Source organism: Panicum virgatum, chromosome 9K (assembly GCF_016808335.1).
Source record: "Panicum virgatum strain AP13 chromosome 9K, P.virgatum_v5, whole genome shotgun sequence".
Classification (NCBI taxonomy): domain Eukaryota; kingdom Viridiplantae; phylum Streptophyta; class Magnoliopsida; order Poales; family Poaceae; genus Panicum; species Panicum virgatum.
The window spans coordinates 51,196,654-51,214,613 of record NC_053144.1 but is presented as its reverse complement, the minus strand read 5'-3'; the positions used below and the strand labels follow the sequence as shown (position 1 = coordinate 51,214,613).

General features: G+C 43.4%; 1 protein-coding gene across 2 annotated transcripts; it reads left to right on the top strand.

Moving 5' to 3' along the window:
- Window positions 1–9,210: 9,210 nt before the first annotated feature.
- LOC120652082 lies at window positions 9,211–14,998 on the top strand. Of its 2 annotated transcripts, none has more exons than XM_039929790.1 (10): window positions 9,211–9,426; window positions 9,925–9,968; window positions 10,472–10,577; window positions 10,781–10,913; window positions 11,341–11,885; window positions 12,414–12,720; window positions 12,978–13,164; window positions 13,274–13,363; window positions 13,843–14,286; window positions 14,394–14,983. In XM_039929790.1, the coding sequence occupies exons 1-10, from the start codon at window positions 9,393–9,395 to the stop codon at window positions 14,763–14,765; spliced, it is 2,262 nt and encodes a 753-aa protein (XP_039785724.1). In that variant the 5' UTR covers window positions 9,211–9,392; the 3' UTR covers window positions 14,766–14,983. The 2 variants fall into 2 exon arrangements, with proteins under 2 accessions (XP_039785724.1, XP_039785723.1); XM_039929789.1 differs by having other exon boundaries at window positions 9,276–9,426; window positions 12,903–13,164; window positions 14,394–14,998.
- The last annotated feature ends 2,962 nt before the right edge of the window (window positions 14,999–17,960 follow it).

Sequence of the window (17,960 nt, the reverse complement as noted above, 5' to 3'; positions counted from 1 at the left end):
TGGAGTTTTGTTTCAGTGTAGCAATTTAGCTGGTATAATCGTTGAGAAGCTTTAGAACCTGCCTTATAAACGAAGCTATTAATAGCCTTTTTAATGAAATGATGTTGTAAAACATTTTATCCAAATTCTAGCCATAGTGAAGAAGACCCTCTTATTTGAGCCGTGCATCGGGTTTAGCATGTTTTGGATTAATCACCAAGTCATAGTTAAGGAGAAATGTAAATTATATTAGTACTTGGCAATATGCGGTTCTTGATAAACAATTTTGGAGAAGACCATGATTTTTTAATATTTTCCATTGGGCACATGACAAATTTCCACCAACATTGTGTTCTTATATTGCACAACAGAGCAGCAATCCACTCGCTCTTGCCAGAATTTGGTACTCCTGTAAATGATGTGAACTCCCCATGCACAACCTGGAAAGGGGGATAGTGCAAAGGGGGATACAAATAGGACAATGTGACACCTGATGATTAATGACAAACTGTAATACAACCCCCATATGCTCCATGGCTGTATAGGACATATATTCAGTGCTCCCTAAAAATGCAAGTCATATTGTTCAGGTGATAGTTATGGTTCACAGATAAAGGGATGATGGACTTCTCTTTGTTGAAGTTAGATAGATAATAAATTGAACATCTCTAGGGTCAATAAAGTAAACAGGCTGCCAAATTCAACTTTAGCTAGCAGAGGAACTTCTGTGATGAAATAAACAAAGAAATTTGTATCCTTAAAATAAAGAAGGAAGCCAACTTCTGATTAAGAGCGAACCTTCTACTTAAAGAATAAGGAATAATGAAATGCAACTTTTGCTTAAGAACTAACCTTGTAAAGATCTATAAATGTAGGAAGTGGTGCAGTTCGCATATGTTCTCTTTGTTACTTAACTGCAATAACTTAAGGACATAGAGATTATTCAAATTTGTGAAGGAATGCAAAATGGTAATAAAAGGACTGAAGCAAACAGTCTTGCAGATAATTTTATTATATTCTTATGTAGTAGTAGATGCATTCCTTCTAAACTCAGTATTCAGAAGTCTGATATTGTACTAATATTGTGAAAAAATAGGATAACGGGAACATGAGAGGTGGAGGAATTAAACCTAAAAGAGATGTGCATAAGTCTGACAGAGCTTCTCAGCAGCCCTCTGTAAGGATCGATGGACCAAGAGGGGGGGTGAATTGGGCCTTTTTCAAATTTCTAAAACAAAATAAAGCAACCTTAACCTATACAATGCTAGTCTGACTCAATTCACCAACCGGCTAATTAAGCAAACTACACAAGCTATAAATAATACAACAAGATATGAAATTAAGCAAAATAGAGCTAAGTTATGATCTTTATGAATAATTGTATGAAAGTAAGTGCTTGAAAGTAGAGAGTGGGCAAGAGACAACCGGATTTTTTTCCCGTGGTATCGATGTGTTGGCACACACCCATAATCCATGTTCTGACACTCACTAAGAGTCTTGTCACCAAGACGAATGCGCTCACTAAGAGTCTCCGTTCACCATCCCGGCGTGGTGGAGCTCAAGCCACGTACAAACTTCTTCGGGCTCCCACAATTAACTTGGCAAGCTCCGGAAGAAACACCTCAATCACCAAAATCGCTTAGGTGCTGCCAATCACCAAGAGTAACAAGCTAGGGCATTCACTTGAGCAAGAACTGATCACCAAGAACGGATGCACACAAGCTTCTCTCTACTCAAGTCCTTAGTCTTGCTTCTTGAATGATTGAAAGATCAAATGTGTGGAATATGAAGCTCAAGGTGGCTCTCAACAATAGTATGAGTGTATGAAAATTGTCTGGTGTCAAGAGAGCTCAAAATGAGCCATTGGATGGGTATATATAGGCAGCTCACGCGGATAGAGCCGTTGGAGAAAAGCTGCCAAAAAAGTACGCAACGCCGGTTAATCCGACGGTCCTCCAAAAGTCATCGTCGGTTTAACCGATGAATGTAAACTGCCCATTTGGAAAACTAGCCGTTACAACTCGGGCAGATTAACCGACGTATCATCGGTTTAACCGGTGAGTGTAGTTGTCCACTAATCAACTGAAAAACCAACTCTCTGGACAACTGCACCGACGTTAACTCAAATCCATCGTCGGTTTAACCGGCGAGTATAACTTCTGAAATCCCTGGAAAAACCAACTCTCTGGACAATTGCACCGACATTAATTTCAAATATCATCGGTTTAACCGGTAAATATAACCTTGAAACACCCTGAAAAACCAATGTTCTGGACAACTGCACCGACGCTAATTTCAAATATCGTCGGTTTAACCAGTGTAGTACTTGTCTAGACTCTGGTAACTGCGTTTAGCCGACGTATAGAAAATTGGAGTCGTCGGTTAAACCGGTGTATAGACTTTTTCTGATTTTGCCTTTTCTGATTTGAGTCTTGAATGAAATCCAAATATTCTTGAGATATAAGATGAAAACCACTTATTTGAACTTCTAATAACCTGAGTGACCATAGTGTGCATCCATTTTTGATTGACCATGTCCATGCTCAAGTTACTTGACCTTAACCCCTCTTAATAGTGCGATCTTTACAAAACTATAAAACATATACTAACCTAAGTGTCCTTCTCAACCTTGTGACAATTAGGACTAGAAAGACCCTTAGTCTTGTTACATACTTGAGTTGAATACGGAGATCGCCTTTTTGAATAATGAAATTGAAGGGCCTCTTTAACATATGACCAAATGAGCGAAAATATTTCATTAAGCTGCACAAACTCATTAATCACAATAATGGTTGTCATTAATCACCGAAACATACCTAGATGGCCTAGATGCTTACACCCACGCCCCCTCCAGATACCAAGAGAAAGGAAGACATTAGAAATTGAAGTGGAAAATGATCTATGGTTGAGATACTGAGTTGATAATCCTATATCTTGTTGTCAAGCCCAATTTGTCCTGTGTTTATAATTTTATATTAAGATGTTGAGTTGTTTATTTATCTATTCTTCAAAAGGTATTCCATGGACATATCAATGAGTTCTTTATAAGGTTTAGTGCCAACGTGGGGAAAAGTCCTTTCAGTTTCTACATTTTTTGCCATTCTTCTAAAACTATAAACCGATAGTCAAATGTCATATTTCTAGCATTCTTCTCATTGAAAACATAATTTGTTAATTGGTGTCTAGATGACCTCAACGGTGCTGGACTTAAATTTGCAGAAAAAATGTTCAGTATCTAATTAAACAACATATTTAGAGAAATTCTAAAAAGGTAAGATCAAAACTATGAATTGGTGCAGAACATGAATCTCAAATGCATTGCCGATACTAAAATCAATATCACTCAATCTTAAATAGCATTGCAAACTCAACGGAAGCTCACTCCCAACCATTTTGTCGAGCATTAGGTAAGCAGCATTGTCGCAAGGCGAGCAGCATATAAGGAATAGGAACGTACAACTTGGGAAATCAGGTGTGCGCCTAGAAATCATCGGGGGTGGAGAAGTACGTCAAACAGGGATATGCATAGCTGAACTGAATGGCACGGATTCCTCCAAAACAGGGATTGGAATCCCAGAATCTTAGTTATTTGATTCAATCGGACGCGGACAAAGTTGAGTTCTTAAATGAGCTCCGTTCGATCCAAACTTCAATCTCTTGTCCTTGGATGATTGCCGGCGATTTCAATCTCATCCTGGACGCGACCGACAAGAACAATTTGAATCTCAACCGTCGGAATATGGGAAGGTTTTGTAGATTCGTCGACGAGATGGAGCTCAAGGATGTGCCTGTCCATGGGCGCTACTTCACCTGGAGTAGCGAAAGAGAGAATCCAACCCTTGAGAAGCTAGTACAAGCCTAAACACTAGTACTTCACAAACCAGGGGAGCTCCTACACAATTCTAATGAGCAAAAGCACAAAGCCAAACCTAAGCTCACTAGATGCTCAAGGACAAGGATACACAATCCAAATCCAAGAGCTCAACTTGCTTAGCTACACAATCTAAGCAAGAGCAACTAATTAAACTACACAAGCTAACTAGTTACACTAGGATCTCTACTTCTAGCTACACAAGCACAAGATAAAGATGAATGTAAATACAAGGCTTGTGATTTGGAGAATGCAAACCACCGAGAAGAGTAGACAAGATTGGCACGGTGATTTTTATCCCGAGGTTCACTTGGTTGCCACCAAGCTAATCCCCGTTGAGACAAACTCCAAGGTTGCCGCCGATCCTCTTGCTAGTGGTGACTCTCAAGTCACACTCTCCCACGTGGAGTGCTCACACCGAGCTCTAGCACATGATCCGGCCGGATCACTTGTTGCTCTTCACGTCTCACTCAACTAAAGTTGCTCTTCGCGGCTCCCGTGGGGTGAGCACAATACCCCTCACAATCTCTTCTCCGGAGCACCGCACAATCTTCTTGCGGGCTTCAACGGAGCCTCTTGCCACCAATCCGTCTAGGAGGTGGCAACCTCCAAGAGTAACAAGCACACCGGCTTGCAACACGATCACCTAGTGCCACTCGATGCAATCTCTCAAAGCAATCGCACTAGAATCGCTCTCTCACTCGATCGGATGATCACTATCAAGTTAGAGTGAGTAGAGGGCTCTCAAGCACTCTCACAAATGGACACCAAGTCCCCAAGGTGCTCAGCCACCTCAAAGGGCCGGCCACACCCTCTATTTATAGAGGGAGGCCCCAAACTAGCCGTTACACTCAAAACCCGTGAAAACAGAGTTTTCGCGGACTGTCCGCCTCACAAAAGCCGGACTGTCCGCCATTCAAACCCAACGGCTAGATCTGCAATGATTATGTGTCAGAGTCGACCATTAGAGCCCTGGGCGGACTGTCCGCGCCCCTGGGGCGGACTGTCCGCGGTTCAAAACTTCGAACCAATCGATTTGCAAACGTCTTTGACTAAATCTGGAAGTTACCGGCGGACTGTCCGCTCCCCAGGGGCGGACTGTCCGCAGTTCAAAAGGTGAGCACACACAGAACCCGCAGTGTTTCTGTCCCAGAATTTTCAGTAGGAGGCGGACCGTCCGCCCCAAGGACCGGACGGTCCGCAGTTCATTTTGGACACCCAAGACAGAACTACCAAGTTTCTGCGCCCGTTTCAGCTTTTAAAGGCGGACCGTCCGCCCCCATGGACCGGACGGTCCGCAGTTCATTTTGGACCACCAACAGAGCCAAAAACGGCTCTGTTAGAGCTCATCGGAGATAACGGCGGACCGTCCGCCTCTATGGGCGGACCGTCCACAGGTCTATTTCCAGCTGAAATATACCTCGGTAAAACGGCCATAACTCTTAGCTCCGAAGTCCAAATTAGGTGATCTTGGACTCTATGGAAAGCTAATTCAGAGGGCTACACAACCCAACTGAATACTTGATCCAAAACACAATGGATCAAAGCAGTATTCCACTCCAAGGGACAACCTAATTTCCGGAGAAAACCGAAAAACCTTTCTTGCTTTCCAAAGTTGATCAACATCAACTCCAACTCTTTCTCCTTTGCAAATGTGCCAACACCACCACGTGAACAACACCATGTGCATGTGTGTTAGCATTTCACAATCATTTTCAAAGGATTTTCACTTGATCTCACCACGCCACTCGATCCTAGCAACATCGCAATGTTAGATCGCTCAAGTGGCACTAGATGACCGATATGCAAACAAGTTTGCCCCTCTTGATAGTACGGCCATCTATCCTAAATCCGGTCATGCACTTCTCTACACAACCTTTGACCGGTGAAATGAAATGCCCTACAAGTCATACCTTTGCCTTGCGCATTCCATTTCATCTTCCCAAATATTGATGCCACACAAGCACCAAACTCCATCAAGCCTTTTGATCATCTTCATGAGTCAACACTTGGCTTGATCTTCCTTGAATGATATGATCCACTCCATATCATTACATGACCTCTTTGGTCCATCGATCTTGACCTTGCTCGCTCTTCACCGTTGCCTTGGTCCATCGGCGCCAAATCTTGCCCAAGCTTCACCGCCTCGCAGTCCCTCACTTCAAAGCCTTGACTTGCCCTTCTCCATTGCAACCGGTCCATCAAGCCAAGACTTGTCTTGATCTTCTCCACTTTGGTCACATAACTCCATGTCATGTCTCATATGCAATGAGCTCCTTGATCACACTATATGAGCATAGCATCAACCCTTAGCCATTTCTCCTCCATGGCACATGTTGCTCATACTAGTGTCTTTGTGTGGACTAATCTCCTGTGTATCTCAACATAAACACTTATTAGTCCACCTAAGTTGTCACTCAATTACCAAAACCAAACAAGGGCCTTTCAGCGTTCCATTCATGACAACTTCAAATTTGTGGAACAAGCGGCACGATTGCTGCACAGGAAGCGGAAGCCGACCCTTTTGTTGAAGCTTGACATCTCCAAGGCGTTCGACACCGTGTCATGGCCATTCCTGCTGCAGGTTCTGCAATGTTTGGGATTTGGCACACGTTGGAGAGACTGGATTGCCTCCCTCGTCTCAACTGCTTCGACAAGAGTCATACTAAATGGCGATCCAGGGAGGCTGATTTGCAATGCGAGGGGTTTGCGGCAAGGCGATCCGCTTTCACCTTTGCTCTTCATTCTCGTGATGGAGATGCTTCAGCGCCTTTTCATGAAAGCAGCGGCACTTGATGTCCTGGTCCCACCAGCAAATCAGGTCATTCAGCACCAATGCTCTCTCTATGCTGATGATGTTGTGCTCTTCATCTCCCCAACTGCACAAGATTTGATCACCACGAGGGAGGTTCTGGACTTGTTTGGAGAAGCATCTGGTCTACACACAAACCTGCAGAAGAGCCTGATCGCTCCCATAGCGTGCAGCGATAGCGACGTTGCACTGGCTGGCAGCCTACTCCCGGCTGGGATATCTAGCTTTCCTATAAGGTATCTCGGTCTCCCTCTCACCATTGGACGGCTGCGCAAATCACACCTGCAGCCCTTGGTGGATCGCGTTGCTGCATACATTCCGACTTGGAAGGCATCACTTATGAACAAAGCAGGGCGGCTAACTTTGGTGAAGGTCACGATGTCCGCTGCTTATGTGCACACTCTGATCTCACTCAAGGTCCCAGATTGGGTTTTCCAGGAAATCGACAAGAGGAGGCGCGGTTTTCTCTGGGCCGGCAAGGAAAAAAGCAACTGGAGGTCAGTGCTTGGTTGCTTGGCCGATTGTCTGTTTGCCGACAGAACTCGGAGGTTTGGGAGTTGTCAACCTCCGGTTTGCTGCCTACGCCCTGCGGCTAAGATGGATTTGGCTCAAACGGACTGATGCTAACAGACCTTGGAAAAACTTGAGCCTTGACTTCGGTAATGATCCTGAGGTAAAAGCAATGTTCAATGCCTCTATTGACATCGAAATTGGAGATGGCTGCCTCACTTTGTTCTGGTCAGATCATTGGCTCGGCCAGAACTCACCCTGTCTGATCGCGCCTGAACTTTGCAACCTCGTGAGACTGAGGTTCAGGAACTCAAGGACAGTGGTGGAGGCGCTGAGCGACAAGCGCTGGATTCAGGACATTACAGGGACCCTCACAGCTCAATCACTTTCTGAGTACCTTATCCTCTGGCAAATCGTTGAAGCAGTTGAGCTGAGGGTGGGGGTCGAGGACATCATCAGGTGGAAGTGGACTACAGATGCTGCTTATTCTGCCCGATCAGCTTACCTAGCGTTTTTCCAAGGCACCATCCACTTTGAGGGAGCAAAGCCGATTTGGAAAACATGGGCGCCACAGAAGGTGAAATTCTTTATGTGGTTGGCAGTCAGACAGCGCATCTGGACCTCAGACAGGAGACGCCATCGTGGGCTGACGAGCGATGCAACGTGCCGGTTGTGCGACCAAGAAGAGGAGACGGCTGACCATCTGCTCTGCACCTGCAGCTTTACCCGGCAGGTTTGGCATACCCTGCTCTCGGTTCTTGGGATCCAAAACTCGCCGTCTCCTGCCGGCCTCAACTTTTTGGAGTGGTGGCTCCTCCTGCGGCAAGGGATGTCGAAAGAACATAAGAAGGGGCTAGACACTGCTGTAATGCTAGTGTCTTGGATGATTTGGAAAGAGCGCAACGCCAGGGTCTTTAATGGCACCCAGCAGAGCTTGAGTCAGCTTGTTCAAGGAATTCTCGAAGAGGGAAGCAATTGGATTCGAGCTGGTGCAAGCAAGCTTGCGGGGGTAGGTTAGCCTCACCAGTTGAGAACGAGTAGCTTTGTTCCTGGCTAGGCTGCTTTTTCATGAGCCTCTCGGTTGTATTGTAATGCCGTATAGTCTTAGTCTTATTTTTGCTTGTTGAGGTGTGCGTGCGCCCCTTATGGCCCGCGTTGTAAAAAACTCATTTCTTTTCTTCTTAATGCAATGATACGCAGCTCTCCTGCGTATTCTCGAAAAAAAATATTCAATCGGAAACAAAATTAGGGAGGATGTGAGAGGAAGGCACTTTACTCTGAGAGAGGCTGAACGAGTAGGTGAGCACGCGGCGGAGGTTGCTGGGAAGCTGTTGCACGACCTTCGTCTTGAAGAATCCGCGTCGGCGCCCTGCATTCCCACAATCAAACCTGGAACAGCATCACGAAGGGGCGGCCGCCTTGCTGCTCCGAGCTTCACCATCACCAGAGCATTGCACGGGAGGAGGATGCGAACGGGCCGAGGTGGCTCAGGAAGACGATGCGTCGGATCTGCCTGGTGCACGAGAACATCAACTACTTCCATGGCCGACTGGCGGAGGGGAGCCGGGACGGCACGATCGGCTCAAGCAGTGGTGGCGCAAGGGCGACACAGACGACGGGAGCGGTGGAACGGAGCAGAGATTGGTGCGGCCGACTCGAGCGCCGGAGCACGGTGGGCACGACGGAGGCTAGCGGCCAACGGGTGGAGAGAGGCGCGCGAGGCGGAGGAGGCCCGAGCTCCAGAGCATTCGCGAGCGCCCAGTTCGGCTTAACAGGCGTGAGACCCGCGAGGATCCCGATCGGATGGTTCATGTCGCTGGATAGTTTGATCCGACGGCTAGAGAGTTAGCGGGTGACGTGCCTTTATCGGGTGCCCGTTTTTGTTGCAGAAATCGTATATAGAGATTTCTGCTAATTTGTCTTTAAGCAGGGACATTTGGGTCGACGGCCCAACAAGCAAAGTGTCGGCCCAGTACACCTCCTCTGGACTCCTTTCCCTCAAAAAAAAGTCTCGGCCTCGCCCACCATCGCCATCGTCATCCAAGGGGGAACCCGAAACCCCTCCTCGCCTCGCGCCGCCGCCGAACCCTCCTCGCCCCGCCCCATCTGCCCCCAACACCCGCCCCGCGCCGCCCCCCACCGGACCACCCACGCCGCCTTGAGCCCGCCCCTCTCCCGTCCCCGCCGCCGTCTTCCTCTTCCTCCTTTCCGCCTCCAGTGATGGCGTTGAGAGGAGGTCACTCCGGGATTGATGGTGAGCCCTGACCTTCTTCGGACTGCGCTGCGCGCTCTTATTTCTTCTCCCGCATCACGAGCGATGGAGCCCTAATCGCCCGTTCTGTTACTTCGATCCGGTTCTCCTTGCCCCTAGCGCGAGATTGATTGATCTCAGTGGCGTTCACCCACCGGGACCCTAATTCGCGTGTGAGTGCACGCATTAAGGTGTCTACGGACATCACCTAGCAATCACTACCGTTAACACTTTATTTTGCAATAATCTTCGGCGCAAACTGCGCCTCCGTGTTCGCGCCTCCGTGTTATACGGACCACTGGAGGTGTGAAGTTGAAGTGAATTGAATAGATGAGTGCTTGGTGCTATTGGGGAACGCTAGGGCTACATGTTAATTCTGTGCATTAGCTGAGCCTTGAGTCCTTGACGTTAAGGGTTTTTTTTTTCCCCGTATGAAAACTACGAGCCTATACGATTCCTGGAATGGCGCAATTACTAACTATGGGTTTATGCCCTGTGCAGATTCTTTTGGCAACAGTACAAAGCGACATGACAGCAATAAAGAGGTGTGGTTTATTTCTTAATCAAGTTATTATTTGCACACTTGATGAGACCTGAATGATTATGTTTTTAACTTCCTTGCTCAGACTTGTTCTCCTATGGGGCGTTCACATATAGTTTTACTTGTTTTGGCCAAATTCTGCTGTTTCATTTCTCCATTTCTGTATTAAATTGTAAGTGCTCCATAAATTTCCTAATGCTGGACGTCGTCTCTCAAAGATCATATAGTGTAAATTAACAAACACAAAAGTATGTGTTCTTGTGAAGTTTGTTTCGCTGCATACTTTTGTTTTTATCACTGATGCGATGCATTTGATTGCTTGGTTAATGGAATCTGCTAAAAAATACACATGTACAATTGTTTAAAGAAGTATATTGTTATTCCAAATTCCTGTTGTTTTATTATTGTTGTTGCATATTCAGGAGTCTTTAATTGAAATATCATGTTGTAGCTACTGTTTGTAGACACAATATATGTTCTCATGCTTTCTGTGTTCTGCCATTGCAGAACAATGCTTTTAGAATGCAAAAAGAAAGACAAACAGAATGGGCAAGACCTGGAAGAGTTTTCAGTAGAAACATTAACAGAGGAGGATACTCTCGAAGCCAATATGGTATTATGTTGTTCTTGTTTTTCGATGCATTATGCTTTGTAGCCCCCCACCCCCCACCCTGCCCCGCCAAAAAGTAGGTCGTGCCTACCTGCTGTGTTTAAGCCAATGAAATTGAAATTAAAATTATCATGATTATTATTTGTTGTCCAGCATTTCGGAGTAAAGATATTCCTCTAAACCTTTTGGACATCTGATATTTTCAGGATTCACACAGGAATTTCGTGTTGTCAAAGACAACAGAAGTAAACAGAAAGAGGCTGGTGAGACGATGCCAGAAGCATCTCACAACAGGAATTCTAGCAATGAACCTAGTGTTCCAAATGTTGGTGATAAAAGGTAGATTATGCCAATTAAATCCTTTGTATTATCTTTTTTATGTAAAATGGAACCTGCAATTGCAGTACCATAACACAAACTGTTAATATAGCTGTAGGTGGACTTCTCTTATGCACTGTTTTCCTTCATATTTATGTTATTTGATTTGATTGACTGATTTGTGTCTTTTCACACGGCTGATATGTGACCCCCCACCCACACTACCACATACACACCAATTGCTTGCGTCCTTTACTCATGTTTTAGTAGTTTTATCGCCATATTTATGTTTTCTGTTATTGTTGTTCAGATAAATGTTTAGTAGCATTTTGGCTTCTCTGCTTTGTGATCTGTACCTGCTTTATTTCATTTATCTACACTGAAATTTGCTGCGTCATTTTCACCAGTATCACATCTGTTCATATATGTCATTGTCCTGTTCCTGAAGCTCAACTGAAAAGGTAGCTGCACAACACCGTTTGGTTACTCCCAATGTTAGTGGGCATGTAGCAGCTCAAGCTGATAATGGTATAAAAAATGCTGCTCAATCCCATGATACGGAAGTCAAGCCTTCTAATCTCCAAAAGTTGGAACAATCTGAAGGGATGCAAGCAACACTGGTTGGTTCTAATGCAGTTTTGGGAAAGGGCAACCAGAACAGAGTAGCAACTGTTTCAAATAATTTTGGCGGGGAACTTTGCTGTTCTTCATCAGATCCAATCCATGTACCCTCTCCTGGTTCGAAATCAGCTGGAACTTTTGGAGCCATAAAGCGTGAAGTTGGAGTAGTTGGTGCTAGGCAACGGCCTTCCGATAGTGCAGCAACAAACACATCTGCTTCTAACAGCTCAGCCAGAGTGACATCAGCACCGAAAGATAACCCTCTGAATGAACAGCAATCTGGACTCCCTACTGCCTCTTTGAGGAACGGTCGTTCTAATTTGCCTGTACCGTTGAGCGGTAGGGCATCCCACCATGTTAGTCATGCAAAAGGTTAGCACATCCATGGGAATTTGATTTGTTAGAACTATTGACAAATAAATAGCTTTTTATGATTACTGTTTCCACCATTGCTCTTGTTACACATAATTTTTTCAAAGACATTATGCACGGACATGCAATTTTTATACTGCTATATAGAAGGTAGTGTTTTTTTTTCTACGAAAAGCATTAACCGAGCAAAACTTAGTTTACAAGTGCATGTTTGGCTAGAGGTCCTCATCATATTAGGCCCGTAGCTTCTCTTTGTGTACATTAGTACTAGCTTATCTTTATGTACATTTGTACCACATCATTCTGAGTTGATTGGAACCTGATTACCATGCATCAATATCTGAAAAGGTTTTATAGTGTTTTTTTCTTGGCATTTGACCAGCTTTCTGATAAAAAATTGTATTAACCTTATCACTGAGCCATGTGGAAATTTATATGCACTTCCTGACAAAAGGCTGTGCCCTTTTTCAGCTTTGGTAGCAAAGTCTAGCATATTGAAATATAGAAGTACTTCTCACTTGTTTGCAGTTAGCCCACATCTGGAGTGGAAGCCCAAGTCAGTAAGCCCCCGCTGTGTCAATCACGAAGTTAGTTTTATGACTCCCGGTGTTGATGGTTGCAAGGCAGAAGTGGCTGGTTTGTCTAAGAAGCTCTCACAAGCTAATGTATCCCAAGATGAACATGTTATCATACCTGAGCACATCAGGGTACCAGACTCGGAAAGAACTCATCTCATCTTCGGTACTTTTGAATCTGAAAGTGACCTGAAGGCTTCATTAACCGCCTCCCATACTGTTGTGACTAAAGAAGACTTAAATGATTGTTCTCCTTCAAGGTGATTCTGCAGCATCTATAACTAGTTTTTTTTGGATCTTGCTCCATTTGCATGATTAAGCTGGTGACTGTAGCAGCTACAGCATCTCCATTGGGCGATTTTATCTTAAGTTTCTACTTTTGATTTTAAAACTAATTACATCAATAAATTGATTTGGACTTGTGTTTGTGTGTTGCCAGCAGTCTGGCAGCATTGAATTCCATCGTATCAACTGATGTGGCTCATGATGACAAGACAGATTATGTTGGTTCTTGCAGCTCACTTCCACAGCCAGAGTCTGTTGTTTCAGTTTCTGAGCATCAGCAGCCATTGCATGAGAGTGTGGAGGATCCTAGTCGTGGGGTTGTTGGCGAGTATGGGACAAATGAGATTATTCCAAGCAAGGTCAGACATTCTCAGCCTCAACTCCAACATCAGGACAATCCAGCTGTGCAGAACTTTGAGGTGACTCACTTTAAAACGGATGACAATGTTCCATTTTACTTTCTCCATACTACCTTTGAGTTTGGATGTTAAACTGACACTTTCACCCTTACACTTCATGATGTACCAGGCATACGAGCCAGATACTAGATATGTGATGCCACTTATCCCAAAAATTGTTGACGTTGAAACAGCCCAAAGTACTGCTTATCCGTCTGAGGTAACATCAGCACACTATTGTCCGTTGATAGATTTGGTGTCTGTCATACACTGCTCTTGATTTATATTTGGAAACAGAAATTTGTCAGAACCATTTGTTTGCAAATGTTTCGAGCCTGGAAGAGATACATCTCGACTTGTTTTTTGTTGTATTCGATCCCATTTCTCTTTTCTCTTTTATACAGCCACCTATTGAGAATCTTCTCTTGTAGGCTTACAATTGCTGATGATTAGTGAATTTTGCATTGTATATGGCACCTACTTATGAACAGTTAGATGCATGTTATGGCATCTAGTTATGAACAGTTATTTGAAAACCTGCCTAGAACTTTTGCAGTCTAGGCCAGTATGTCGTTTAGAGGTTGGATTCATCATGGCTGTTGGCTCCCAACATGCTCATGCAACTATCATGATAGTATCTAGTTTTTTTTTGTTAGTGCTTATCCATAGTCCCAGGCTTATTTGAGATTGTGTTGACAGGCCATGGGCTTACATCCAGCAAATGCCTACCAGTTACCTGCATCTGGTGTAGCTCAACATCTGGTGCCTCAGATGTATCCTGAACAGTTCCAAGTACCACAGTATCCAAACTTCTTGCCATATCGCCATGTTTACTCAGCACAATATGGGTCTCCAATGGCCGTCCCAAACTATTCAAACGTTCCTGCATATCCTCAGTTGCCACACGCCAACAGCTATCTGGTGATGCCAAATGGAGCCTCACAACTAGCAGCGAATAGCATGAAGCATGGATCACCCCATCAGTATAAGCAAGTTTTTCAAGGAAACCCTGCTGGATATGGTGGCTATTCAAATCATAATGGTCACCCTACCAGTAATGGTGTAATTGGCAGCACAGGTGCTATTGAGGATGCCAATATGAATAAATACAAGGACAACAGTATCTATGCACCCAATCCACAGGTATCGAGGAATCTTTTATTGACCATTAACTATTTCTTAAGCCCTTTTCTGTTCCTGCTATATTGTTTAAGCATTACTCTTACATTTTTATTTCCCATGCTTGTCAGGCTGAAACAGCAGATCTATGGGTTCAGGGTCAGAGAGATATTCGAAATATGCCATCTGCACCGTTCTACAGTATGGTAGGACAACCAGTGCCCCCTCATTCCGCTTACTTGCCACCACACAATGGTCACCCTTCTTTCAGTCCAGCTCCTCCCCATCCTGCTCACATGCAGTACCCGGGCTTTCCACACGCACTGCACCCAACGTCGATGACCATGGTGCAGAACCCACATGCCATGGTACATCAGCCTGGAGCGCCCCCGTTGGCAGGAAATCTGTGCCTTGATATGGCAGCCATGGTGCCTGGTAGTCAAGTTGGAGCATTTCAGCAGAACCAGCTTGGCCATCTCGGGTGGGCACCGCAATCCTTTTGAAGATTTTGACATCTTCCCTGGTGCGACTATTGAAAGAATTTCGGTTCCATATCCAGAGAAACCTGAATTGAATGCTGTAATATGCCGGATAACCTGATGAATGCCAGTTTTTTTTGTTTAATTATAAAAGGGGAAACCATCTTTTAGAGTGCCTTGTTGATTCAAAAAATGTCTCTAGCTTCTCCCGGAACACTTGATAACAGTTTCTTATTTCAAAATTTTGACTTTGCCCTTGGTTGCTTGTACTGGTAGTTGACAGAAGGTAACGAAGAAACGAGGCGTATAACTGAACCAGACAAAATAACCTAGCACGGTGACATTATGCTCTGCAACCTTATCATGAAGATGATCTACTCTGCAACCGGTTCCGGCCAAATTATGGTGAGCAGTAAAGTGATTCATAATGCTGGTGCTCGCTGGTTGGTAGACGATTCACAGCCACTGAGCGAAATAGATTTCGCAAGACTGCGAGCAAATGCGTACTATAGACTGAATACTGAGCACGGCTTAGCTTCGTGATAATTTAACAAAGCCGGATGATACCTGCACATTTTCATCCGAGTTCGAGTCACCAACAACATGATGCCCTAATTTATGTTAATTTATTCTTTCAGTGATGGGAAGCATATCTGCTGACACAGATGCACATATGATGGCTTAATAGGTGTTCATCGGGTGGGTGCATTATGAGCACGTCTCTATATTCAATTTTTTGAGAAAGAAAGTTGAAAAGCACATAATAACCGAGTACATTAACCATACAGAAGGACCAAGGATCCACATTGTCAATATGTGTTATTTGTACCCAACAATTGAAAAAGAAACATTATTATAAAAATATGTAGTCTTAGTCATTAGCTGTTACATCCATTTGTAAATGTATGTCGTCTTTGAATGTTTACAGTTGAACTTCAGACTAGCTTTAAAAAAATTGACTTTAGTTATACCGTTTGGATTGATCATATATAATAAATGGAGTTCGTTACGAAAAGTGATTTCATAATATAGTAATATATAATTTTGTCTATTCTTGTGTTCATTTAACAAATTATAGTCAAAAGTTCATTAAAGGCCGTGTCAATGTCTAAAATGCCATACATTTTTCCAAGTGGAGGGTGTAATTTACTGAAACTAAAACTTATATTTGAAGAAGTGATGAGATAATGCGTTGGTTGTTTTGTTCTTTCTTTTAAAGAAAATATGAACGCTGCATCAAAAATGAAAAAGTCAAGTTTCGGAAGCATTTAAACTGTAAGATCAGAAATCTTGAGCCTTGAACAAGTTTCACAAGTATTGCAGAATATTATTTATGAAGAAAAAACAATACTTCAGCTGCAACCAATTTTGAAAAGATCGAAAGCAAACTTATATTCCAAACAATTCACCGTTACAAAGTTTCAATCTTCAAGATTCTTGGATAACTTTCGCAGACGATGAAATGGATCCGTTGACAATCAACTACCACAGTGTTCACAACATAGTGGCTTGCTAATGCAACAACTTGAGAGATAACATATATAAATGAGTGGATAAAATAGTTAAAGTTCGAGAGACGATTAGGACGTAGGGAATCATGTCGAGCTGGAATAACAAATGAGTGGATTGAACTACTGAAGTTCGGCAGCTAAAAAAGCATGTGACAAGATACCATTCTCAAGACTTTTGGGGGAAAAATTAGCTTTTCACATGCGACAAAGGCGTTTGATCTTATCCATCTTGTTAACAAGGTTGCTAGAGAAGAAGAGGGTACATGTTCCACCTTTGGGGGTTGCCGAGATAGATCGCCGATCGGAGATCTCATACTACCAGGACAAACGAACTGAGACCATCAGATCTCATACTACTAGAATCTCTTGTTGCAAGGCATGCACAAGCTTCAGAGGTGTATTTCCTCTATAGAGCAATATTATGTTACCAACTTACCATGACTCCATGAGTATACTTAACATTGACACATGACCAACCTGAGAGGTGAATTATAATTTGGAAAAAGTCCATATCACCCCCCAATCTATGTGGGGTGGACTACATAACTCCTCAACCTATAAAACGGTCTATACCACTCCCTAAACTTTCCAAAACCGGTCAAATTACCCCCGAAAGCAGTTTCAAAAAGTTATAGTAAATCACAAAAAAAAATGAAAAATTCAATTGTGTTGGACTCCAAATGGGTAGATCTACACAGTGAACATATAATATGATATGCTTTAGTACATTTTTTACAGCTATGAAAAAAGCATAGATCTAAAGCTACAACAAATAAAATATATTAAAGCACACTATATTATATGTTGACTGTGTAGATCTACTCATTTGGAGTCTAACACAATAGGATTTTCCATTTTATAATTTTTTTATGATTTACTATAATTTTTCAAAACTGTTTAGGAGGTAATTTGACCGGTTTTGAAAAATTTAGGGGTGGGGGGTGATATATACCATTTCATAGGTTGGGGGGTGTATGTAGTCCACCCCCATAGGTGGGGGGTGATATAGACTTTTTCCATTATAATTTTGACTCAGGAATCCAGATCCACGAGATCCGTAAAGGGACCAAAAGGATAAGAATTTTTGAGTTCTTCTTTTTCATAGAATAATTTCTTTTGAGGAAAAAGGATTGAATAAAATACCTTACTTGCAAATAAAATATCCAGAGCATTTGAATAATAATAGCAGATGGTAACTCCACTCTCCGACCCTCTCTCTCATAATCCAACAAACGCTTCACTTTTTTTTCCCCATAAAATTACCATATTCCACATTTCTGCATTTCCGGCTAGCTATATTATGCAACATCTCTTTCTAATAAATTCACGTGTTTTCGATACCAATTTAACTACTATAAAGCATAAACTTGACTAGCCACTAGGTTTCCTTTTAACATTTTTCCATGCTTCTTTTTTAATTTATGGATTTTTTCCTGCGTCTGATAAAGTGCTTTCTTTCTTATACTCCTAGTAGGGACCCACCATTGCATTGGTCTACCAGCTGTCGTCCCTACCATTACGTGTGGTGCCTTCACAAATTTTGTTGGTGTCGCTTCCGATAATGACCCCCGACCTGCCCACGTTTGTGCCTTTGCTTAAGGACAATACTATATTTGATGCCAGTTTTGCCCTCCAACGATAAAGATAAGGAAAACTTCAGCTGCACCTCACTTCCCTACCTAAAACTATGACTTACGTACATTGATGC